The following is a 26164-nucleotide window of genomic DNA, read 5'->3' on the forward strand; positions in this document are numbered from 1 at the left end:
TCATGTTTTTGTATTTTTTCCATATGTGAATGGATGTATATATGGAAGAATAATCATTACTTGCTGTTTATCCTTTATTTTCATGATTATCATATTATCAAACTATTCAATAACTTGATTTTTTATAAACAGTATGTCCCAGAACACTCACACAATTACACAGATCTAGGCTTTTCTTTTTTTTTAAGCTGCCTGTCTCCCTGCATACCACGAACACAGTGCAAAGGGGAGATCCTTGCATGCTGGCTTTCCCCCATCTCAGGCTTATCCCTGTCAGAATACCGAGGAGGAGACGCAGAAGGATGAGGAAATAATGCTGATCTACATCTAGAAGGGCCATTTTCTGTGTTACCTGGATACTCCAAATCACAGCTTAGTTTCCTTTTAATTCATAAGGCTACAGAATTATTTGAGCCATCATGTTAATTGGGAATCCCCTGTGTCTCCACGGAAGAGTGGCCAGTTCCACCCAGTAGAACTTCCTGGGTACAAGAAGTTCTGCTCAGGGTCATCTTTGGGAGATTCCACCTGGTTTCCCTGGATTCTTGTAAATGGGTGGCCTTTGGCAAAGGAATCATGCAGTTTCCCGGCAGCGAACATTCTGTGTCTCTCTCTAGGTCGTAGTCTGGCTCTTTTATTTTGAAACCAGTTCTAAAGAGAAAGAACAGTTTGTTAATTCAATCTGGTTGTTAAGTTATATTGTACAATGCATTTCCACAATGTAGGAGAATTTTACAGTTAAGCTTAGTCTCAGGATGATCACTGGCTTGTTTCCTCACTTGAATAAGACACAAATAATGAAGGCAATCGTTTGTGGGGCTGCACATTATGGAGGTTATAAATTGTGCACAATCCCAAAATCTCAACTGCCCCATAGTTGCAGTGGCCCTTTTGTACATGCAAACCCGGACCTTTCAAAATCTCCCAGCAACCTGTTTGCAATCCTCCGCATTTGGAAAGAACAGACTTCCAGCCTTTTCCTAACTTACTTATTTAACTCAAACTGACCTACCAGGATAAACTTATGATTCAATATCCTCTAAATTATACTCTTAAATTCACTGTATTCAAATGCTAAGCATAGAACAAGCAAGAGTTGGTCAGGCACAGTGGCTCATGCCTGTAATCCCAGCTCTTTGGGAGGCCGAGGAGGGTGGATCACAAGATCAGGAGTTCAAGACCAGCCTGGCCAACATGGTGAAACTCCGTCTCCACTAAAAAAATACAAAAATTAGCTGGGCATAGTGGCGTGTGCCCGTAATCCCAGCTACTTGGGAGGCTGAGGCAGGAGAATTGCTTGAACCCAGGAAGCAGAGGTTGCAGTGAGCCAAGATTGTGCCACTGCACTCCGGCATGGGTGGCAGAGCAAGACTCTGTCTCAAAAAAAAAAAAAAAGAACAAGCAAGAGTTTGTAATAACTTGGACAAGGCATTTTATATGTGACTCTAAGCATTCCATTTGACACCTCTAGTCTTCATTTTTTTCCCTCCCCCATAAAGAGAGGATAATTACACATGCCAACCTTAATCCCTAGGGGTTTGGGGAAGGCAGAAATGATCAACATTGTTTTAGACTCTCCATCCTAATAAGCTCTGGTTGTGGTAGGGCACCTAGAGCCCTACCATACAGGTAAGGATGCATCGGGGCCTTTTAATATTTGATACCTCCTAGAACCCCTCTGTCTAAAGGTTCAGAATTGCTTTAGGTTAACAGCACTTAAAGTTAGAAAGATCTCTGATCCAAACCTATAATGACTGCTTAAAACAAAGTTGTGTGCCAGGCGTGGTGGCTCACGCCTGTAATCCCAGCACTTTGGGAGGCTGAGGCGGGCAGATCACCTGAGGTCAGGAGTTTGAGACCAGCCTGGCCAACATGGGGAAACCCCATCTCTACTAAAAATACAAAAATTAGCTGGGCATCATGGCGCACACCTGTAATCTCAGCTACTCAGGAGGTGGGGGAGGAGAATCCCTTGAACCCGGGAGGCAGAAGCTGCAGTGAGCTGAGATTGTGCCGCTGCACTCCAGCCTGGGCAACAGAGTGAGACTCCATCTCAAAATAAATAAATAAATAAATAAATAAATAAATAAATAAAATTGCGACCATGCACAATAAACCTGACACCTCCAGACATACTCATTTTCTTCTCACAACACCATCACAACATAATTATACATATTTTACAGAAATATAAGGTGCAAGTCAACTTGCGCCTCTAGAAGTCAGACGTTATAGAGCCATTAGGAGGTAGATCTCATGAGGACCCAACCAAAAGACAAGAGCTCACTGTCTCATGACAGAGCCTCCTGTGGCCCTCCCCTCAACCAGGCTTGCTTCCTGATTACATCATAGGCACTTTCTTTAAGCACATGCAGGTCAGTTCAATTCAGTGTAATTTGACCAGCCATTATCTATGAACTTCCTTTTAGGAATCTATCCCTCTGACAAGTAGGAAGCATAAAAAATAATTAAAAAGCAGTTTTGACCATGAGCAATCCAAATGTCACAAAGTTAGAAATGTAAATAAATGAACAGTATAAGAATGTTTACTTAAATATTTGACCAAGACCAGGAGAAATGGCTTATGCTATAATCCCAGCACTTTGGGAGGCTGAGGCGGGAGGATTCCTTGAAATCAGGAGTTTGAACCCAGACTAGGCCATATGGCAAAACCCCATTTTTACATTAAAAAAAAAAAAATTAGCCAGGCATCATGGCCTGTGGTCCCAACCACTCAGGAGGCTGAGGTGGGATCACTTAAGCCCGAGGAGTCGATGCTGCAGTGAGCCATGATTGCACCACTGCACTCCAGCCTGGGCAAGAGTGAGACCCTGTCCCTTAAAAAAAAAAAAAAAAATCGACCAGTCCTTCCATTTCTATCCTGGTTATTTATTTGGATTTTCTACTTATTTACAGGAAAGCATTGGTTTGTATTTCCCTTGAAATGTTTTCAGTTCACAGAACAGAGTAAGATGGAGTCACACTCTGTCACCCAAGATGAAGTGCAGTGGCACCATCTCAGCTCACTGCAACCTCTGCCTCCCAGGTTCAAGGGATTCTCCCGCCTCAGCCTCCTGAATAACTGGGATTACAGGTGTCTGCCACCACTTCCAGCTAATTTTTGTATTTTTGTAGAGATGGGGTTTCACCATGTTGGCCAGGCTGGTCTCGAACTCCTAAACTCAGGTGATCCACCCACCTTGGCCTCCCAAAGTGCTGGGATTACAGGCGTGAGCCACCATGCCTGGCCTACTTCACAAAATTTTTATAAAAATTTCATTACGCAATATTTGCCTATACTTTTATTTTATTTTCCAAAGCCACTTATATTCTTTGTTTTCACTAAAACAATTTTGTCCATCTGTCAAGCAACTAATATATTCAATAGTCAATGGATAATCACAGAAGAGAAATATGAAAGTCTCCTTAAATGTGTATATATAATCTGTCAAGGGATTAGAGAAAAGATTGTGTGTGCAAATAATATAAATTCAAATACAATAAGATGTTGCACTTTAACAATTTACAACAATCATATCAGAAAATCCCCAAACAAAATACTGGTTCATGTAATAAATGTTTATAAAGCAACTGCTGATGCTGTGGGGTTCTATGCCAAGTCCCGCGACACTATCAAGCCAATTTATTCCTCCTGCACTTCAGACTTGCATGCTGAACTTTTTACTTACTCTTTGAAGTAAGTAAACCTCTTGGAGGTTTAATTGGCACACCAAACTTAACATGTCCAAAGTAAAACTCCAAATGTCTGACACAAAACTGCTCTTCTCCCAAGCTCCCCTGTTAGTTAAAGGCATCTCCAATTTTCCATTTCCTCAAGCTAAAACTTTGGAGCTATCGTTACCTCTGGCCTGCTCACTGTATCCCCAAAAGCTCAGCAAACTATAAGCAGCTCCACCTTCAAAAATTAAAGGTCTTCCCAGTTCTCTAATTCCACAGCCAGCACCCTTGTCAAAACCATCACTGTCTCTATCCTGGAGAATTACAACAGTAAACAGAGTATCGCTCTGTTGTCCAGGCTGGAGTGCAGTGGCCTGATGTTGGCTCACTGCAACCTCCACCTCCTGAGTTCAAGAAATTCTACCTCGGCTTCCCGAGTAGCTGGGATTACAGGCACGTGCCATCCCACCCGGCTAAATTTTATATTTTTGGTAGAGACAGGGTTTCATCATGTTGGCCAGGCTGGTCTGGAACTCCTGACCTCAGGTGATCCACTCACTGCGGCCTCCCAAGGTGCTGGGATTATAGGTGTGAGCCACCACAGCCAGCCTACAATAGCTTCCTAACTGGACACTGCTCCCAAATTTGCCTCACAATAGTCTATTTTTCCATAAAATGCATACATAATATATTCACACCTACACTGAGATGAAAAACAGCCAAAAAAAAAAAAAAAAAGCTTTTTTTTTTTTGAGAATCTCACTCTGTGGCCCAGGCTGGAGTGCAGTGGTGCTATGGCCCACTGCAACCTCTGCCTCCGAGGTTCAAGGGATTCTCCTGCCTCTGCCTCCCAAGTAGCTGGGATTACCGGCACATGCCAACATGCCTGGCTAATTTTTGTATTTTTGGTAGAGACGGGGTTTTGCCATGTTGGCCAGGCTGGTCTTGAATTCCTGGCCTCAAGTGATCTGCCCGCCTCAGCCTCCCAATGTGCTGGGATTACAGGCGTGAGCCACTGCACCCTGCCTAAAAAAATCACTTTGTGCTACGTGATAAAATGCTATTAAACTTTTTCATGCTTCTTTACATTTTCCATATTATCTATAAAAAGATACACTCATGCAAAGCTTTTAATATTTTACTTACATCAATTACAAACACGGGACAAGAGATTGTCCAGCCAGTTTTTCCCTGGTTGTAAAATTAGGATAAGGATTCTGTGCAAATGACTGCTGAAGTACACTCAGCTTATCCTTGGTAAATTTATGCCATGGTTTTACACTTCCTCTTCCCAGTCTTCTTGTTCTTACTTCATTATGACTGTCAATGGGAGATCCTGAAAAATGTACAAACAGAAAGAGAAAAACATTGGAGAATACTAGTAGTATCCAGAGTGGGGGGAAAAAAAGTTAGTCATTGGCTATTTCATAAAATTTTTTAAAAGTGGAGCCCAATCTCATACCTGTACATAACAATAAAATTACTAATGAGATTAGCCAAGTGTAGTGACTCAAGCCTGTAATCCCCTTGACTCAGGAGCCTGAGATGGGAGGATTGTTTGAGGCCAGGAGTTCAAGATCAGCTTAGGCAAGACAGCAAGACCCCATCTCTAAAAAATAAAAACTTAGCCAGGCATAGTGGTGCATGCCTGCAATCCCAGCTACTTGGTAGGCTAAGAGGCGAAAGGATTGTTTGAGCCCAGAAGTTCAAGACTGCAGTGAGTCATCATTGTGCCACTGCACTCCAGCCTGGGCATCAGAGCAAGGCCCTATCAAAAAAAAATAGATAAAATAAAAAAATTTAAAAGTTAGCTGGGCATGGTGGCACATGCCTGTTAACCTAGCTGCTTGGGAGGCTGAGGTGGGAGGATCATTTGAGCAAGGCCAGGAGGTCAAGGCTGCAGTGAGCCATGATCACACCACTGCACTCCAGCCTGGGTGACAGAGTGAGACCCTGTCTCAAAAAACAAAAAAATTTTTTTTGAATTAAGATACAAAGTTATCCTGTGTTCCTGGATTAGAAGAACTAATATTGTTAAGATGTCTATACTACCCAAAGTGATCTACAGCTTTAATGCAATTCCTATTTTTAAAATCCCAAAGACATGTTTTGCAGAATAGAAAATTTAATCCTAAAAGGTATATGGAATCTCAAGGTATCCTAAATAGATAAAACAATCTTTAAAAAGGAGAACAGAGTTGAAGGTCCTCACACCTCCTGATTCCAAAGCTTACTACAAAGCTACAATGAAGCAATGTGGTACTAGTGGAAGTACAAGTGTATATATATTCTGTAGATATTTTCTTGAGGTTACCATTGCAATTACCGTTTGGTACTAGCACAAAGGCAGGCATGTAGACCAGTGGGATAGACTAGAGAGCTCAGAAATAAATCCTCACAAACATGGTCAAATGATTCACAAGGGTATCAAGACCATTCACTGGGGAAAGGACATTCTTTTCAACAAACAGTGCTGGGGAAACTGGGTATCTCCATGCAATATAATCAGGTTGGACCCTAACCTTACACTATACACAAAAGTTAACTTGAAATGGCTCAAAGACCTAAATGGAAGAGCTAAAAGTATAAAATTCTAAAAGAAAGCAGAAGGGAAAAGCAACCTGACTTTGGATTTGGCATGAGTTCTTGGATATGACACCAAAAACGCAGACAAGAGAATAGGACTGCACCAAAACTGAAAACTTCTGTGCAAAGGATGCAATGAACGGAGTGAAAAGGCAGTCTGTGGAATGGAAGTAAACATTTGCACATCATGTCTCATAAGGGGTTAATACAAAGACATATCAAGAAACTACAACCCAACAACAAACAAAAAACCCTGATTTTAAAATGGGCAAAGGACTCGAACAGATATTCCTCCAAAGAAGGTATATGAATGGCCATTAAGCACATAAAAAAGTTCATCATCACTAATTATTAGGGAAATGAAAAAAAAAATCAAATCCACAGTGATACATCATCTCACCCCATTAGGATAGGATAGCTCACGTCAAAAAAAAAAAAAAAAAAAAAGAGAGAGAAACACACACACACACACAAAACCAGTAAGTGTTCTCAAGGATGTAAAGAAATTGGAGTCCCTAAACACTGGAAATGTAAAATGGTGTGGCCATATAAGGCACAGTGGCTCATGCTTGCATTGTAATCCCAGCACTTTGGGAGGCGGAGGTGGGCAGATCACCTGAGGTCAGGAGTTCAGGACCAGCCTGGCCAACATGGCAAAACCCCGTCTCTACTAAAAATGCAAAAGTAGCCAGGCATGGTGGTGTACACCAGTAATCCCAGCTACTCAGGAGGCTGAGGCAGGAGAATCATTTGAACCTGGGAGGCAGAGGTTGCAGTGAGCCGAGATCACGCCACTGCATTCCAACCTGGGTGACAGAGTGAGACTCTGTCTAAAAAAAAAAGAAAAGAAAAACAGTCTGATGGTTTCTCAAACAATTAAATGTTGTTATATGATTCAGCAATTCCACTTTTGGGTAAATGCCCACAATAATTGAAAGCATGGATGTGAACAGCAATTTATACACCTGTGTTCGTAGCAGCATATTGTTTCCAATAGCCATGACTCAATATAAAACGTTCCCAACATTTCTCAAAAGCAAATGTGCACATCTAACACTCGTAAAAAACATGAGATTCTTAAAATAAAAACTCAGTACCTATAGTAAAAACAGCAACCAAACTAACATGCTTTTTATGGCCATAGCCCCACAGTGAGGAGCAGGGCCTCTGGAGCCTGCCTACCTGTATTGTTTGTTTTTTTTTTTTGCGATGGTGTCTCCCTCTGTCCTCCAGGCTGGAGTGCAGTGGCAGGATCTTGGCTCACTGCAAGCTCTGCCTCCCCGGGTTCACTTCATTCTCCTGCCTCAGCCTCCCGAGTAGCTGGGACTACAGGCGCCCGCCACCATGCCCAGCTAACTTTTTTCTTTGTATTTTTTAGTAGAGACAAGCTTTCATCATGTTAGCCAGGATGGTCTTGATCTCCTGACCTCGTGATCCACCCGCCTCGGCCTCCCAAAGTGCTGGGATTACAAGCGTGACCCACTGTGCCCGGCCCTCTACCTGTGTTTAAATCCTGGCTCTGAGGCTGACAGGCCAGTGTAGCACTGACTGTCACTGCCCTCCTAGGCCACTCTCCTTGTCTCTGGCTGCTCTCCAGGCCCTGGGATGGAGGCCATTCCTATGGCATCTTCTTGGAGGACTTCATGTTCTAAAGGCATCACAGCTGAACCTTGATTGCTTCCAGGGCTCTTTGATGCAGATTCTCATCCCTGTAACATAGTGATGGGCCCAGTGGACTTCAGGGCCCACTGTATATAGTTGGGGCAGCTTTGACTTAGGTTATTACTCATAAAACACAATGTATTAAGGTACAAGGCACCACTAGAACTAACCGGAGCCTTCTCTCAACTAGGGTTCATCTAGAAAAATAAATCCAGAATCCTCATACTTTGCAAGTGCACCTTCCCAGAGAACAGGAGTGTCACTTTTCCATATCTCAGGTTTGAAAAGCTCCAAATTATTTCTGAATTTCATGGATGTGAACTAAAGGGGAAAAAATGCCCAGTGCCATTTCTACAATTCTTCCAGTATATCTCTTTTGCTTTGAGGACGTTTTTGTCTTCAGTATTTATACTGTTAATGTTTAACAGTACAGGAAAGTAGAGGGAAGCGTATAATTAGCCTGATGATCTTATCACTGAAATGTAATATATAGCATTACATGGCCAATTTTATCCCCTTGACACCTCACCCTCATTATTTTGAAGTGAATCTCAGATATGTCATTCACCCAAAAATACGTGTCCATATGTATCTCTAAAATATAAAGTATCCTTTAATGCCATCATGGGTTAAGATTTAAATACCTGAGCCTCTAGTAAAGTCCTATCCCCAGTTCTACCTCACAGCAACCACACACAATTACTCTGAGGACAGGAGCCGTTCCCAGTCTATAAGCTTGCACTTTTAAAAGATGAAAGGCCAAGCACGGTAGCTCATGCTTGTAATCCCAGACTTTGCAAGGCCACGGTGAGCAGATTGCTTTGAGTTCAGGAGTCTGAGACTAGCCTGGGCAACACAGCAAAACCCTGTCTCTACAAAAAATACAAAAATTAGCCAGGTGTGGTGGCGCACGCCTGTGGTCCCAGCTAATTGGGAGGTTGAGGCTGGAGAATATAGCTTTGAGTCCAGGAGACAGAGGTTGCAGTGAGCCAAGGTTCCCCAACTCCAATCTGGGCGACAGAGTAAGATCCTGTCTCAAAAAAAAAAAAAAAGTCCAAACATCTATTAATACAAAACACGAATACATCAGCTAAGGAGCCTCTTGCAAAAGAAGCACGCTTTGGTCTCCACCAAAGAAACTCCCGCTTGGAAGTTAAGATGACTCTCTAGTCCAGGTTCTGAAAGACAGAGTGATTAACTCTGCAGCAGCAATCATCAAACATAACCCTGAGACGTCCTCCCCACACACACCCTAGACACAGCCCTGCCCCAGACACAGTCCCACCCTAGGCACAGCCCCGCCCTAGGCACACCTCTTGATGGCTTTACCTAACTTTTCAAATCCCATTCACTCAATGAGCACCGAGTGAAAACAATTTGCTTATTTAATCCCTACAACACCCTTATAAAGTGCATACTGTCAGATCTCTGAGCCCAAGCCAAGCCATCGCATCCCCGTGACTTGCACGTTTACACCCAGATGGCCTGAAGTAACTGAAGAATCACAAAAGAAGTGAAAATGCGCCACCCTGCCTTAACTGATGACATTCCACCACAAAAGAAGTGCAAATGGCCGGTCCTTGCCTTAAGTGATGACATTACCTAGTGAAAGTCCTTTTCTGGGCTCATCCTGGCTCAAAAAGCTCCCCCACTGAGCACCTTGTGACTCCCCCTCCTGCCCACCAGAGAACAACCCCCCTTTGACTGTAATTTTCCTTTACCTACCCAAATCCTATAAAACGGTCCCACCCGGCCGGGCGCGGTGGCTCAAGCCTGTAATCCCAGCACTTTGGGAGGCCGAGACGGGCGGATCACGAGGTCAGGAGATCGAGACCATCCTGGCTAACATGGTGAAACCCCGTCTCTACTAAAAAATACAAAAAACTAGCGGGCGAGGTGGCGGGCGCCTGTAGTCCCAGCTACTCGGGAGGCTGAGGCAGGAGAATGGCGTAAACCAGGGAGGCGGAGCTTGCGGTGAGCTGAGATCCGGCCACTGCACTCTAGCCTGGGCGACAGAGCGAGACTCCGTCTCAAAAAAAAAAAAAAAAAAAAAAAAAAAAAACGGTCCCACCCTTATCTCCCTTCACTGTCTCTCTTTTCGGACTCAGCCTGCCTGCACCCAGGTGATTAAAAAGCTTTATTGCTCACACAAAGCCTGTTTGGTGGTCTCTTCACAGGGACACGCATGACACATACTATTTTAATCCTACTTAGACTTGACGACCGCAGGGGCAGAAAGATTTAGACCACAGAGTGAGCCTCTGACCCAGGCAGTCTGACCTTGAACCTCGTGCCTGTGGCCACCACTTTCACGTTTATAGGACTGCACGTTCTGTGAGGATGGAAGCCTTGTCAGGCTCACAGAAGATCCACATCACCTGACATATCATTGCTTACAGAATACTGAGATTGGAGGCAGGAGTGACCACAGATTAACACTGAATAAGGACATTAAAATATATAAAACGAATGTTTTATGAACATTAGACCATTTGCTAATTCATCCTATTCTAAAAACCACCCTATGAGATAGCCAAAACCTCCATATTACAGACAAGGAAACTGTGGGTTTTTCTGTTTTTTTCGCAACTCTAGGACATTGTACTTTCCCAAATGTGTGGGGTAAGGTAATAATACTTGAAAGGTTTTTTGTCCTCCAGGTTTGGAAAATGCAGTTCATGCTCGACAACTGTTTTATATTAATCCCTCTTAATTCAGAGCGATACATATATTCTTCATTCTACTTAAACGAATTGCTACAATTTATGAGGACTCATTATATGGCCACCCCAAAGAACAGATTTTTCAGACATTATCTTACCTAAATCTTACAGTGCCTTACGGGGATATATATTATTACACAGATGACTACTGAAGCACAGAGAGATTAGCTAATTTACCTAAGGTCAAACTAAGAAGAAGAAAATAACCAGCAGGAATTAAAGCAGGTGAAAATAAAGTTTTAATTGGGCAAGGTCATGGCTGACTTGCAGGAAGGAAAGAGCCCCAAATGATTTCAGTTTCTCAGTTCATTCCAGGGTGGATCGTGCCTCTGCAATGAAAAATAAGAAAAAGCAAGAGGAACAACTCATGGTTTTCTTCATTTCGGTGGTTAACATAATCTCCTTTCATCCTGGGACTTCAGCAGGTCCTTTTGAGCAGTGCCAGATGCTTTGGGGTAGTTGAAGGAATATTTCGGTAGCTGGAAGTCTTGGAGAATATCAACGACTGAGAGAGCAGAGCAAACCAAATTTAGATTGGGCCTATGCTGATTTCTTTGGCTTTTTTGTCTTCCTAGTAATTCGTGCCCGCTTCGTGGTTGTTGATTTGTTGTTGTTGTTTATTTTTTGAGACTGAGTCTCGTTCTGTCGCCCAGGCTGGAGTGCAGTGGAGAGATCTCAGCAAACTGCTACCTCCGCCTCCCAGGCTCAAGCGATTCTCCTGCTTCAGCCTCCTGAGTCGCTGGGATTACAGGCACGCGCTACCCCACCCGGCTAATTTTTGTATTTTTTTTTAAAGACCGGGTTTCGCCACTTTGCTGAGGCTGGTCTCAAACTCCTGAGCTCAGGTGATTCGCCCGCCTTGGCTTCCCAAGCTCTGGGATTACAGGCCTGAGCCACCAAGCCCGGCCCATGCTTAATTTTACTCTCAGTACCTTGAAATCACACTAGGTGGCGACCTTCCCCGTCCGCCCACTCATCAAGCTGCTTCCGAAAAACATTTTTACAAGGGACCTTCACTTTCTTGCTTTTCATTCTTTCCTCAACTCCAGTCTCTCTGTTCTCACTGCATTGTTTAGACATCACTGGTAAAAGTTAACAAGTCAACTCCTAAATTGCCCGATCTTACGGTTAATCTTCCTCCCTACCTCATCGAACACTGTTGGCCAATCTTTGTTTTCCTTGAAAACTCCCCTACTTCAGATATTTTTTTTTCTTTTGAAATGGGGTCTTGCTCTGTTGTCCAGGCTGGAGTGCAATGGCGTCATCTCGGCTCACTGCAACCTCCTCCTTCCGGGTTCAAGGGATTCTCCTACCTCAGCCTCCCGAGTAGCTGGGATTACAGGCACCTGTCGCCACACCCAACTAATTTTTGTCTTTTTTTAGTAGAGACAGGGCTTCACCATGTTGGCCAGGCTGGTCTTAAACTCCTAACCTCAGGTGATGTGCCCGCCTCAGCCTCCCAAAGTGCTAGGATTACAGGCGTGAGCCACAGCGCCTGGCCCAGATTCTTTATTAAGCTCGGCTTCAGTGGATGCCCACTGAGTCCTTCATCCTTTTTCAAAATACCTCATAACAGTAAGGGCCCAGTTGTACTGAGTGCTGTGTATTGAGACCTGCAATGCAGCTGTGAATAGCACAAATGGAGTCTCCGAAAATCAACATTCTGGTGAACTTTTAAAAATACATAATTTCCAGACCAGGCACGGTGGCTTATGCCTGTAATCCCAGCATTTTGGGAGGCCGAAGCGGGTGGATCACGAGGTCAGGAGTTCGAGACCATCCTGGCCAATAAGGTGAAACCCCTTCTCTACTAAAAATGCAAAAATTAGCCAGGCATGGTGGTGGGTGCCTGCAATCCCAGCTACTTGGGAGGCTGAGGCAGGAGAATCGCTTGAATCTGGGAGGCGGCCGTTGCAGTAGGCCGAAATCACGCCATTGCACTCCAGCCGGGGCAACAAGAGCAAGGCTCTAAAACAACAACAACAACAACAAAACAAAAAACACGTAACTCCCAATTATCACCTGCAAAGAAAAGTCAGAACTTATTAGAACGATTGGCAGGGAGTTTCGTGACCATTCAGGCCAGGAGTGGTGGCTCACAAATGTAATCCCAGAACTTTGGGAGGCCAAGACAGGCGGATCACTTCAGGTCAAGAGTTCGAGACCAACCTGGTCAACATGGTGAAACCAGGTCTCTACTAAAAATACAAAAATTAGCCAGGCATGGTGGCGCGTGCCCGTAATCCCAGCTACTCGGGAGGCTGAGGCATGAGAATCACTTGAACCTGAGAAGTGGAGGTTGCAGGGAGCCAAGATAGTGCCACTGCACTCCAGCCTGGGTGACAGAGCAAGACTCTGTTCCCCCCAAAAAATATTTTTAAAAAAATTTTTTTTTAAATTATACTACCATTCAGCTTCGCCTTTGAGACTCTCACCACCTGCGAAATCTTTGTTCTAAATGTTCTAACCAGCCTTGTCCATCTCCAGGTTCTGAGATACTCTCAGCCCTCCTGGCTTCATCTATCTGCTTCAGGTGCCACAGAAGAGTTCCAAATGACTCTGGAAGAAAAACACTTTGACCAAAAGAAAATTATCAACATGGCAATTTGATTTAAATGGTTATCTGGTTAAAATGAAAAAGACATCATTAACAACAGGTGAGTTTAAGATTCTAGTGTTCTATAAAATGATTTTGTTTTCCTTAAGTGTTTTGGTTTTTTTTGTTGTTTTTTTTGTTGTTGTTGTTGTTTCAGGGTTGGGGGCAGGAAATTCCCAGATTTTGGGGACATTTTCTCCATTTTTGGATACAATGAATTTATTATTTATTTCACCTATTGCTTTTGGAATGTTAAAAGTTCATTTAACGTAAATGTCCAAAAGCATGTTTAGTCCTTGGTTTTCCTTATTTCAAAAATGTAGCATTTGCCTTCTTCATGACCAAAAGTGAACATGTTTGATAAAGCTCTTTAACATTACTATTAAGGCATGACACAACCAGTGAATTTAGCAAACCAGTGATTCAGCAAATTGGCTTTCAACACGCTGAGTTTTGTTGATGATTTTATGTCAATTGCCTATTCAATGAACTTACATTTTCTCAAACTAAATTTCAGCTACTCGTCTGCCTCTTTCATATCACAAAACTTATTTCACTAAATTCTAACGAAAGCAAGAATAACCAACATTTATTACATTTTTACTTTGCACCATTTTTAAGCTAACTTTTAAGCCAGGCCCGGTGGCTCACCTGTAATCCCAACACTTTGGGAGGCTGAGGCAGGCAGATCACTTGAGGCCAGGAGTTTGAGACCAGCCTAGCCAACATGGCAAAACCCCATATCTACCCAAAATACAAAAAGTAGCTGGGTGTAGTGGCACATGCCAGTAATTCCAGCTATTCGGGAGACTGAGGCACGAGAATCACTTGAGCCTGGGAGACAGAAGTTGAGTGAGCTGAGATCATGCCACTCCCACGCCAGCCTGGGCAACAGAGTGAGACTCTGTCTTAAAAACAGTAAATAAGCTAACCGCTTTCCAAACATATAAATATATATATATATATATTTTTTTTTTTTTTTTTTTTTTTGAGACGGAGTCTTGCTCTGTCACCCAGGCTGGAGTGCAGTGGCCGGATCTCAGCTCACTGCAAGCTCCGCCTCCCGGGTTCACGTTATTCTCCTGCCTCAGCCTCCGGAGTAGCTGGGACTACAGGCGCCACCACCTCGCCCGGCTAGTTTTTTTGTATTTTTTAGTAGAGACGGGGTTTCACCGTGTTAGCCAGGATGGTCTTGATCTCCTGACCTCGTGATCCACCCGTCTCGGCCTCCCAAAGTGCTGGGATTACAGGCTTGAGCCACCGCGCCCGGCCTATAAATATATTTTTTTAAAGTGTCATATAGGTCAAATTTCTGCACAAAACCTAATTATCATCGTTATCATTATTTGAAGATTTTTAGGAAGGGCAAACACACGCTGGTCTCCTCCCTTCTACCACAACACCCTGGTGGATTATCCCTGCCCCTCATTCATTAATTCAATGCCCTGAGAACATTTCTGTTTACAATCTTTGAATATAGAATCTCATAAGTACAAAATAGAAACCTGTATTAAAACATTATTATGCTGCCTCTAGTAAATCCTTATTGATTATTCCGTTGTCTGTCATATGAACTACAGTATGCTCAACCTGAGAGAATTTGTCTTGTTCACAGTTGTGTTGATGAAAAGAGTCAAACTCTGTAAAATATTTGAAGAGATTTATTCTGAGCGAAATATGAGTGACCGTGGCCTGTGACACAGCCCTGAGGAGGTCCTGAAAACCTATGCCCAAGGTGGTCGGGGTGCAGCTTAGTTTTATACATTTTAGGGAGACATGATACTTCAATCAAGTATATTTAATAAATATGGCCAGGCGCTGTGCCTTATGTCTGTAATCTTGGCACTTTGGGGAGGCCAAGGTTTGCTTAAGACCAGGAGTTCAAGACCAGCCTGGCCAACATGGCAAAACCCTGTCTCTCCTAAAAATACAAAAATTAGCTGGGCATGGTGGCATGCGTCTGTGATCCCAGCTACTCAGGAGGCTGAGGCGCGAGAATTGATTGAACCTAGGAGGCAGAGGTTACAATGAGCCAAGATTGCACCACTGGACTCCAACCTGGGCGACAGAGCAAGATTCTGCTCAAAAAAAATAAAAAAGAAAAGAAAGAAGAAAATACATGGTTTGGTCCAGAAAGGTAAGACAATTTGAAGCTGCAGGTGGTGGGGGGGAGAGGGGAGGCGGTCACTTCCAGCTTATAGGTAGATTTAAAATTTTCCTGGTTAACAATTGGTTGAGTTTATCTAAAAACCTGGGATCAACAGAAAGGAATTCCTAGGTTAAGACAAAGGATTGTGGAGACCCACATTCTTATTTACAGAGGAAGCCTTAGGTAGTAGGTTTCAGAGAGAATAGGTTGTAAAATGTTTTTTATCAGACTTAAAGTCTGTGTTGATGTTAATGGCAGAGATGTATAGAGAGGTATGTCTCACTGCCACTTCCCATCATGGTCTGAAAGAGTCTCTCAGGTTAAATTTCAAAAGAGCCATGGCTGAGGAGGAAGTACATTCAGATGGTTGGAGGGCCTTAGAATTTTATTTTTGGTTTATAGTCTCCCCCTTCTGGCCAATATTTACCAGGGGAAACATCAAAGGCCAACAAACCTATTTTTTTTTTTTTTTTGAGACAGTTTCGCTCTTGTTGCCCAGGCTGGAGTGCAGTGGCGTGATCTCTGGCTCACCGCAACCTCCACCTGCTGGGTTCAAGCAATTCTCCTGCCTCAGCCTCCCGAGCAGCTGGGATTACAGGCATGTGCCACCACACCTGGCTAATTTTGTATTTTTAGTAGAGACGGGGTTTCTCCATGTTGGTCAGGCTGATCTTGAACTCCCAACCTCAGGTGATCTGCCCACCTCGGCCTCCCAAAGTGCTGGGATTACACACGTGAGCCACTGCGCCGGCTGCCATCAAATCTTTGTTTTGTCTCATAGCATTGCCAGGGTGGCATGGCTGCCTGCTCCCCATCCATCCTGTCCCTTGGTGGGACTTCCTATGGCTGAGGGCCTTAAGAGTCAAAAGACTGCACAAGCACGGTGGCTCACACCTGTAATCCCAGCACTTTGGAAGGATGAGGCAGGCAGATCACCTGAGATCGGGAGTTCGACACCAGCCTGACCAACATGGAGAAACCCCGTCTCTACTAAAAATACAAAATAAACTGGGCGTGGTGGTGCATCCCTGTAATCCCAACTACTTGGGAAGCTGAGGCAGGAGAATCACTTGAACCCAGGAGGCGGAGGTTGCGGTGGGCCAAGATTGTGCCATTGCATTCCAGCCTGGGCAACAAGAGTGAAACTCCATCTCAAATAAAAAAAAGGTCAAAAGACTTATAGCCAATTAATTGTTCTAGGCCAGATAGGAAGGATGTGGACAGGTATTCATTACCTCTTAAATTATGATTTTAAGTAAAACGTCAACAAACAAAAAACCAAAAGGCAAAGTTACAACACTGACTTATTTCAACTTCTATATGTTGAGCTACTGTAAGCTTGGTTTCATATACTTATAGCAATTAACCATATATAACATTGGCATTGTTCTGAAAGAAATATTTTAAATAGTGTATGTGTGTGTGTGTATATATATATATATATGAGAGACAGAGAGATTTATGTTCTCAACTCATGAGTGGGATAATCATACCCAGGAGGCTTTGTTATAAGGTATCTTGATCCTGTTAGTAAATGTTTTCCTTTAATTTTACAGGAAGCAAAAAATTCTTGGCCAGGTGCGGTTGCTCATGCCTATAATCCCAGCACTTTGGGAGGCCAAGGTGGGTGGATCATCTGAGGTCAGGAGTTTGAGACCAGCCTGACCAACATGGTGAAACCCCATCTCTACTAAAAATACAAAATTAGCCGGGTGAGGTGGTGCATGCCTGTAATCCCAGGTACTTAGGAGGCTGAGCCAAGATCACGCCATTGCACTCCAGCCCAGGTGACAGTGCAAAACTCTGTCTCAAAACAAACAAACAAACAAACATTATTTATGGTTGGGGTGGATGCAACAGTGATATATAATAGTTTAGAAGGCAAAGTTCCTTGTTTTACCAGCTGTTTAGGCATCTTTGTACCCCTCCTTGATTTGGAGGGTTTGACCTTGACCTAATTTTAGCCCTCAAAACCGGCTCTTACAGTCTCATGTGCCCAACTCTTCCACAAGCTTGGGCCTAGAGGAAGGTGCTTGTACAGTTTTAGCAGCAGGGCATTTGCAGTGAAAAACACACCGGGGCCCAGTGAGATGCCAAATGAGGGAGATTCACACCTCTGGTCTTCAGAATACCATGATTTTGGTTTCCTTGGAAATAAAACAAGGAGAAATAAATAACGCTTATAGTTTGTCAGGCCTCTGAGCCCAATCTAAGCCATCATATCCCCTGTGACCTGCACAGATACATCCAGATGGCCTGAAGCAATCGAAGATCCACAAAAGAAGTGAAAATAGCCTTAACTGATGACATTCCACCATTGTGATTTGTTTCTGCCCCACCCTAACTGATCAATGTACTCTGTAATCTCCCCCACCCTTAAGAAGGCTCTTTGTAATTCTCCCCACCCTTGAAAATGTACTTTGTGAGATCCATCCCCTGCCTGCAAAACACTGCTCCTAACTCCACCGCCTATCCCGAAACCTGCAAGAACTAATGATAACCCCACCATCTTTTGCTGACTCTCTTTTCGGACTCAGCCCGCCTGCACCCAGGTGAAATAAACAGCCATATTGCTCACACAGAGCCTGTTTGGTGGTCTCTTCACACGGATGCGTGAGACAGTTTCACAATCAAAAGTATTTGTGTGTCAGAACAGAAAAAGAAACTTATTCCATTAGGACACCAGCTAAAAACATGAAGAAAAATTATCATCTGGTATTCTCTAGAGGATTATTATAGCCAATAAATAATAATTCAGTCTGGACTCAAAAAAGCAAGGCGTTAGGCCTGAAATCTAGTATTAACTGTTACACTTTTCCTTTGAAACAATTTATCCAGCCTCTTTTTTTCTATTAAGAATAATTTATAATACAAGCAAATTTGTGTGCAAAGTAAGTTTTAGGCTTCCTATACTAGCCTGATTATTTGCATAAAATGCAGCAACAATTGATTGGCCATATAGGCTCCTTTTAAGTTCGCTTTGATGGAAATTTATTTAAAAATATGCTACTTTGATTGGGCACAGTGTTTCACACCTGTAATCCCAGCATTTTGGGAGGCCAAGGTGGGTGGATCACGAGGTCAGGAGTTCGAGACCAGCCTGGCCAATATGGTAAAACCCCATCTCTGCTAAAAATACAAAAATTATTCAGGCGTGGTGGTGCACACCTGTAATCTCAGCTACTCAGGAGGCTGAGGCAGGAGAATCGCTCGAACCCAGGAGGCAGAGGTTGTGGTTGCTGAGCTGAGATTGCACCACTGCACTCCAGCCCAGGTGACAGAGCAAGACTCTGTCTCAAAAAAAAAAAAAAAGCTACTTTAGTTAAAGTCTTGGTAAGAAAATGAGTGTCTTCAATTGTTCTGTTTCAAAAGACTTACTGAACTTATCCAAATAACTATACTGTAATAAAATTACAATCCAAATTTTGAAGAACCTAGATAGAAAGGTAAATTTGCTTACAAAAACATACTTCTCCCGGCCAGGGGCAGTGGCTCACGCCTGTAATCCCAGCAGTTTGGGAGACTGGGGCAGGAGGATTGCTTGAGTCCAGCCTGGGCAACATGGCAAAACCCCATCTCTACAAAAAATATAAAAATTATGCCGGGTGTGCTAATTTCTGTATTTTTAGTAGAGACAGGGTTTCACAATTTTGGCCAGGATGGTCTCAATCTCATGACTTCATGATTTGCCCGCGTCAGCCTCCCAAAGTCCTGGGATTACAGGAGTGAGCCACTGCACCCGGCCGGTCTTCAGAAATATTTTTTGACTATTTGAGTGAATGATTCCTTGGTTTCCCTACCTAAAAAATGTAGCATTTTCCTTCTCCATTCTTATTATACTGTTTCAATGATGTTTCCTCTTCTCCTTCCTTGCTTCCAATTTTACACAAGATATTCAATGTACACAAGATATTTTCACTCCACTAATTAAAACAAACAGACCAGGTGTGGTCGCTCATGCCTGTAATCCCCGCATTTTGGGAGGCCAAGGTGGGAGGATAGCTTGAGCCCAGGAGTTCAAAACCAGCATGGGATACATAGTGAGACTCCATCTCTATTAAATATAATAATAATAATAATTACCTCAGCATGGTGGCCCAAGCTTGACCCGTAGTCCCAGTAATTTTTGAGGCTGAGGCAGGAGGATCACTTGAGTCCAGGAGTTCAAGACCAGCTGGGCAACATAGAGAGACCCCGTGTCTACAAATAATACATGAATTAAATAAACAATTTCGCTGACTCACCTTGGCTAAGGGATCAAATCAAAACCCCTCAGTTTGATAACAAATGCCATTCATGATCAGGACTCTTTGCAGCCTCAACTTCCTTCACTTAATTTCTTCACATTGTTTTTTTTCTAGCAACAAAAATCTTCTCCTAATTCCGTGGACACACAACATTCTATTCATATTTCTGTAAATTTGTTTAGGTCGCCCTTCACCCATCCTATAATCTTGGGAAGGTGTGGGAGTTTTTTGCTGTATCTCAGCACATGTCCATCCTACAGACATCTCATCATTAACTCCCCAAGGAGGACTACTTATTAATACCTCTGTATCTCTCAATACTGCATTACTTGTGTATTTGTGTTTGGGAGTGGGGAATATTATTTTAAATATTTTTTCTGGAATACATAACTAATTGCCCCAAAATTATTTACTGAATAATCCATTATTCCTTCCTTAATTTGAAACGTTACCTTTATTATAAAATAAACGCTTGGATATGTATATACCAGATCCATGTCTGGAGTCTGCATTATTTTTTCATTGATCTATTTGTTGATCTCTGCATGTCAAATGCCAAATTTTTTAAATTATTACAGCTCTTTACAATGTGTCTGGATATCTAATAGGTCAATCTTATGGGGAAAAACAATGTTATTTTTGCTTTATTTTACGTATCCCATAGGGCCATTCAAATTGAACCATCGTTTCATTTTTCTTGGCCTCAAGTTTTCTCTTCTAAGGATGCCCAATTCATATCCTTTAGTCATTTGTCGATTACATACATTGGAGAATTCCTTCTTCCAGGTCTTTCAACTTTATTTACAGTGTCATTCATATTAATGAAGCTTTTCGTTTGGATGCGTTAAATTTTCAATCTTTCCTTCTATGGCTTTTAATTTTAATAACATGCTAAAAGGTTTCTTTCCCCTCTCTCAAAAGCTATAAAACTATTCTCCCAGACTTTCTTCATTGTTTTTCTTTCTTTTTTTTTTTTTTTTTCGAGACGGAGTCTCGCTCTGTCGCCCAGGCTGGAGTGCAGTGGCCGGATCTCAGCTCACTGCAAGCTCCGCCTGCCGGGTTCACGCCATTCTCCTGCCTCAGCCTCCCGAGTAGCTGGGACTACAGGCGCCTGCCACCTTGCCCGGCTAGTTTTTTTGTATTTTTTTTAGTAGAGACGGGGTTTCACCAGGTTAACCAGGATGGTCTCGATCTCCTGACCTCGTGATCCGCCCGTCTCGGCCTCCCAAAGTGCTGGGATTACAGGCTTGAGCCACCGGGCCCGGCCTTTCATTGTTTTTCATATTTAGGTCATTAATCCATCTAGAGAGGGGTAAAAAATGTCCAGGGATATTTCTCTGCTGATTCAGATGGGATGGCAGTGGAGGGTGCCCGGACGTTAGAGAATTCAGTCACCCCTGCCATGTGTGAAGGGTGACTTTAATGAAGAAAGGAATCCCTTCTGAACATCCAGTTAACTGTAGGTTCTTCATGAATTGACATAAACTACTCACATCTGATTAAAGATCTTCTGGTACTGTCTTCTGGATTCCTTATCTGTGCGTGAGGCGCTAACAGTAAGATGTTTAGTGCTGGGTTGTTGGTGGCCAGGTATAGCCTCTAACTATAATCCCAGCACTCTGGGAGGCTGAGGTGGAAGGATTACTTAAGCCTGGGAGTTTGAGATCTGCCTGGGCAACATAGTGAAACCCCGTCTCTATTAAAAAAAAAAAAAAATAGTGTGGAGTTGGAAGACACAGGACACTAAGTAACAAGCTGGGCTTCAAGCAGGGTTGTAGAAGACATGAAACTAAAACCTGGCTCCATGTAGTCTGTTGACCCAAGCCATTTTGCCTCTCCAACATTTACTGTAGCATGAATTATTTCTCCAATATCTCCCTCATTGCAGATTTAATACCTAAATAGAAATAATGAAAAACAGTAGCCTAAAATTAAGGAAGTTCTTGAAAAGTTTTGGTAGGGTAGGCTGGGCATGGTGGCTCACACCTGTAATCCCAGCACTTGGGGAAGCCAAGGCGGGCGGATAATCTGAGGTCAGGAGTTTGAGACCAGCCTGGCCAACATGGTGAAACCCCATCTCTATTAAAAACACAAAAAATTAGACAGGCGTGGTGGTGCTCGACTGTAGTCCCAGCTACTAGAGAGGGTGTGGCAGGAGAATCACTTGAACCCAGAAGGCCAAGGTTGCAGTGAGCTGAGACTGCACCATTGCACTACAATCTGAGCAATAGAGTGAGACTCCGTCTCAAAAAAAAAAAAAATTGGTATGGTAAAGGCTTGATCAGAACTGTACTTGAAAAAGATCCTGTCATTTGTCAGACAGATTCAATAAAGGGATTGCATGTGGGCTGAAGTGGCAGGAAATAGGAAGGAGTGACTGAGTCATTGAGACAGTGGGGATTAAACCATGATTTAATCTAGAAGGATTAGATATTGTATTACCCAATCAGTAGAACTCTTGACAGCTGATTAGTCTGCAATCTTTGTATGATATGGGGGAAGTCAAAGCAAGGAATCTGGGTACAAGATAGAAGGAAAGTACTGTTAACATAGACAGGGTAGGCCAGGCGAGTTGGCTCATGCCTGTAATCCCAGCACTTTGGGAGGCCGAGGTGGGCAGATCACCTCAGGTCAGGAGTTCAAGACCAGCCTGGCCAACATGGTGAAACCCCGTCTCTACAATTAGCCAGGCAAGGTGGCACACGCCTGTAATCCAAGCTACTCAGGAGGCTGAGACAGGCGAATCACTTGAACCCAGGAGACGGAGGTTGCAGAGAGCCGAGATCACAACACTGCACTCCAGCCTGGACAACAAGAGCAAAACTCCGTCTCAAAAAAAAAACCAAAAACATAGGGTAGCCTTCGTGAGGATGGACTCTGTGGATAATGATAATGGACTTCTTGTCTTTGAGGTGTAATCCTTGGTAAAGGTGACCAACTAGGAAGAGGTAAGGGCTGAAGAGATTGTTTTAGTCATCTGAAGGTGAAAATTGAATCTGAAAGGTACTGAAAACACAACATAATAAACCAAACTTATTCTAGGAGAGAAGAAATAAAAGGAAAGCTGAGAAAACAAGGAGTTATTCAGAGGGAGGAGAAGAATAAAGAGGGTAGTGTGATCAAGGACGATAAGGACTAAGAAAACAGCAATTGTTACTGTTAATCTTGATATTCAGGGGCACTGTGGTCTACCTGGGAAACGGATTTCCTCACATATTCTGAAATTCATTCTTTAAGACTTTATATCCCAAGATACTTAGGTAAAAAATGAGGAAAGAGAACCTTGGCTGGTTTCAGAGTGCCCTCTCTGGAACTGGAACGCTCAGCTGCCACTTGGTTTCCAGTATTCCTCACCTACTTGGGCATGACGGGACCCTGTGCTGTTTCTTCTTCTTTGAAATAAGGACAATAGTTTACTGCCTAGGATTGTTTTAAGAATTAAATGGGCCGGGCGCGGTGGCTCAAGCCTGTAATCCCAGCACTTTGGTAGGCCGAGACGGGCGGATCACGAGGTCAGGAGATCGAGACCATCCTGGCTAACACGGTGAAACCCCGTCTCTACTAAAAAAAAATACAAAAAACTAGCCGGGCGAGATGGCGGGCACCTGTAGTCCCAGCTACTTGGGAGGCTGAGGCAGGAGAATGGCCTAAACCCAGGAGGCGGAGCTTGCAGTGAGCTGAGATCCAGCCACTGCACTCCAGCCTGGGTGACAGAGCGAGACTCTGTCTCAAAAAAAAAAAAAAATTAAATGAATTAATTCTTGTATAGTACTTAGAATAATGCCTTGAACATAGTAGGTGTTCAATAAATACCAGCTATAGTATAATAACCTTTTTTTTTTTTTTTTTTTTTTTAGAGAGTCTCACTCTATAGCCCAAGCTGAAGTGCAGTGACAGATCTTGGCTCACTGCAACCTTTGCCTCCAGGGCTTAAGCAATTCTCGTGCCTCGGCCTCCCAAGTAGTTGGGACTACAGGCATGCGCCACCACCCCCGGATAATTTTTTGTATTTTAGTAGAGATGGGGTTTCACTATATTCCCCAGGGTGGTCTCAAACTTCTGAGCGATCCACCCATCTTGGCCTCCAAAAGTGCCAGGATTATAGGCGTGAGCCACCGCGCTCGGCCAGTAACCCATTTTTAAGGCTCAGGTGAAATAGTCTTTCTCTCACGTTTAATCAGACACTTCAGCTCCATGTACCTCCCACAACTCATTGATGATACAACAGTTCGCAAAGGGCCTGGCACACATCCTAAAGGCTCAGCAGTATTGATATTGACCCACACTTACAAAGCACTGTGGGCCAGACACTGCTGTGCTTTCTTTACAGATATCAACTCATTTAACCCACCCTAAAAACCCCGAGGTTCCAGAAACTGGCATATTCTCATTTTACAGATACAGAAACTAAGACACAGCCGGGCTAATTAAACTAAGCTGACACAAAAAGCCAAGACAGAGCCAGGACTTAAATCTAGGCAGCCTGTTTCACAGTCCCTGCTCATAACCATGGTGCTGTATAGTTCCAAACATCTTAACTAATGAGGACAGCATTATTTCTCAACGTGCACAGCACAGAAAACCTCAAAACTTAAGACTCTCAGTAAAACACTGTTCTTTTTTTTTTTTTTTTGAGACAGGGTCTTGCTCTGTTGCCCAGGCTGGAGTGCAGTGACGTGATCTCGGCCCACTGCAATCTTCACCTCCCAGGTTCAAGAGGAGATGCAGCCTCTGGAGTGGCTGGGACTACAGGTGCACGCCACCGCTACCATCTAATTTTTTGTGTTTTTAGTAGAGCCGGGGTTTCACCATGTTGGCCACTCTGGTCTCAAACTCCTGACCTAAAGTGATCCACCAGCCTCCGCCTCCCAAAGTGCTGGAATTTATTCCAACATCTCATTCATTCATTCATTGCTGGAATTTATTCCAACACCTCATTCATTCATTCATTCGATACAGAATCTCGCTGTGTTGCCCAAGCTGTTCTCAAACTCCAGGGCTCAAGCGATCCTTCCGCCTCACCCTCCCAACGCGCTGAGATTACAGGGACACATCACCGCGCCCGCCCCAACATCTTTATCTCAAACCCAGAAAAGTGACAGAGGAGACTCTCCCCTACAAGATGATGACCAGCCCTCCAGACCTGAGCCCAGGTGGGATTCCAAGGCCCAGGTGGGATTCCAAGGCCCCAATACTGGGGCCAGACAGGGAGACTCGCTCTCAGAGAGTTCCGAAACCGCACCACCTTCTCCCCGCGGGGATGGCGGGAGGAGCGCGGGCCCGCCCCGGCCCTGCCGCCTCTCTCGCGCTGGACGGTGTCCAGACGCGCGCTCCCGGGAAGGTGTTGCAGCCATGGCGCCGGCAGTCGGCACGGCGGCCTACTTTCAGCGAGGAAGTCCGTTCTGGTTCACAGTCATTACCCTCAGCTTTGGCTACTACACAGTAAGGGCAGCCGCTGGAGGGCTATGGTCTGGCGAGGGAGCGAGCGCTCGGTTCGCCCCAGGACCTAGGCCCACAGGCTGGGAGCCGGGGGAAGTCGTGCAAGCACAATCCCTCCTCCCGCGCGCTCGGAGCGGAGGGGAAGGGACTAGACTCCGTAATGAGACGCAGGCATACCGGTCCGCCAGGGTCTTGGGCCGGCGCCCAGCGCCCTGAGAAACCGGCCAGTCAGGCTTTTCTTATATGGGGGCGGGGACGGCTGGAGAGCTCCCGGCTAACTCTGTGTCTGGGTTTTTCAAGAGGATGGCGAAGTCGGAGACTAGCAATGCGGCTACCGCCTATTTCCGTCCAGCCAGACCCTTGCCCTCTCTGGTCACAGTCCTGGGGCTGGGGTACTTCGCGGTGAGGCGTAGGGCGGGGCGGGCGTCCGTTTTGGCCCACCGGGCCCTCGTAGGGCGAGAGGCGCTGTGGGAACGAGGCCTGTGCGCACGCGCCTCTGACGGTTGTCTAGGTTACTCATGTAAGCGGAAGTTCGGTGGGCTGTTAGGATGGTTTCTGCTTTCCAGTGTTCCTGTCTTTGGGTCCTCACCTCTGCACGGTTACTAACGGGTTTTCCGAGCTTAAGCCTCTCACGAAGCGGGAAGTCAAGTTGACCGACTGCCATAGGCCTGCCAAGTCAGAATAGGGCTTCCGAAGCAGAATGTTTGAGCCAATAGGAATTGTTTGGAAAACGAGGATAAACCTAAAGGATTGGTAGGATTTCAGTGTTAAGGGGGGATAAAGAGGATATCACTGTTATGACATAGGTGTGGAAGCAAGAAGAAAGCTGTATCTAGAAAAAGAGCGACGTTTGTTTGGCTGAGAAATAATCTCTTTAGGCCGGGCGCGGTGGCTCAAGCCTGTAATCCCAGCACTTTGGGAGGCCGAGACGGGCGGATCACGAGGTCAGGAGATCGAGACCATCCTGGCTAACACGGTGAAACCCCGTCTCTACTAAAAAATACAAAAAAAAACTAGCCGGACGACGTGGCGGCGCCTGTAGTCCCAGCTACCCGGGAGGCTGAGGCAGGAGAATGGCGTGAAC

At 44.3% G+C, this 26164-nt stretch overlaps 2 protein-coding genes and 1 long non-coding RNA gene across 7 annotated transcripts in view; 2 read left to right on the forward strand and 1 right to left on the reverse strand.

Moving 5' to 3' along the window:
- On the reverse strand, positions 1-25833 carry LOC117082314. Its single transcript, XR_004436546.1, has 3 exons — positions 25258-25833; positions 4825-5014; positions 1-651 (listed from the first exon to the last, which is right to left on the reverse strand). It is a non-coding gene; the product is annotated as an uncharacterized LOC117082314 (long non-coding RNA).
- The window catches only part of PRXL2A (peroxiredoxin like 2A), a 339130-nt gene that overhangs the window by 145136 nt on the left and 167830 nt on the right, over positions 1-26164 (forward strand). The gene's annotated exons all lie outside the window — the stretch shown is intronic.
- TMEM254 (transmembrane protein 254) overlaps positions 24930-26164 on the forward strand; it is a 14952-nt gene continuing 13717 nt past the window's right edge. For 2 of the 4 annotated variants that reach the window (XM_033208954.1, XM_033208951.1), the window contains exon 1: positions 24930-25083. In XM_033208954.1, the coding sequence (XP_033064845.1) occupies positions 24994-25083 (90 nt within the window). In that variant the 5' untranslated portion in view covers positions 24930-24993. Of the gene's footprint in view, positions 25084-25316; positions 25483-26164 lie in introns of those variants that run through there. The other 2 variants (XM_033208950.1, XM_033208953.1) reach the window with 2 other exon arrangements.

The sequence above is a fragment of the Trachypithecus francoisi genome, unplaced genomic scaffold, assembly GCF_009764315.1.
Source record: "Trachypithecus francoisi isolate TF-2019V2 unplaced genomic scaffold, Tfra_2.0 Lachesis_group9, whole genome shotgun sequence".
Classification (NCBI taxonomy): Eukaryota; Metazoa; Chordata; class Mammalia; order Primates; family Cercopithecidae; genus Trachypithecus; species Trachypithecus francoisi.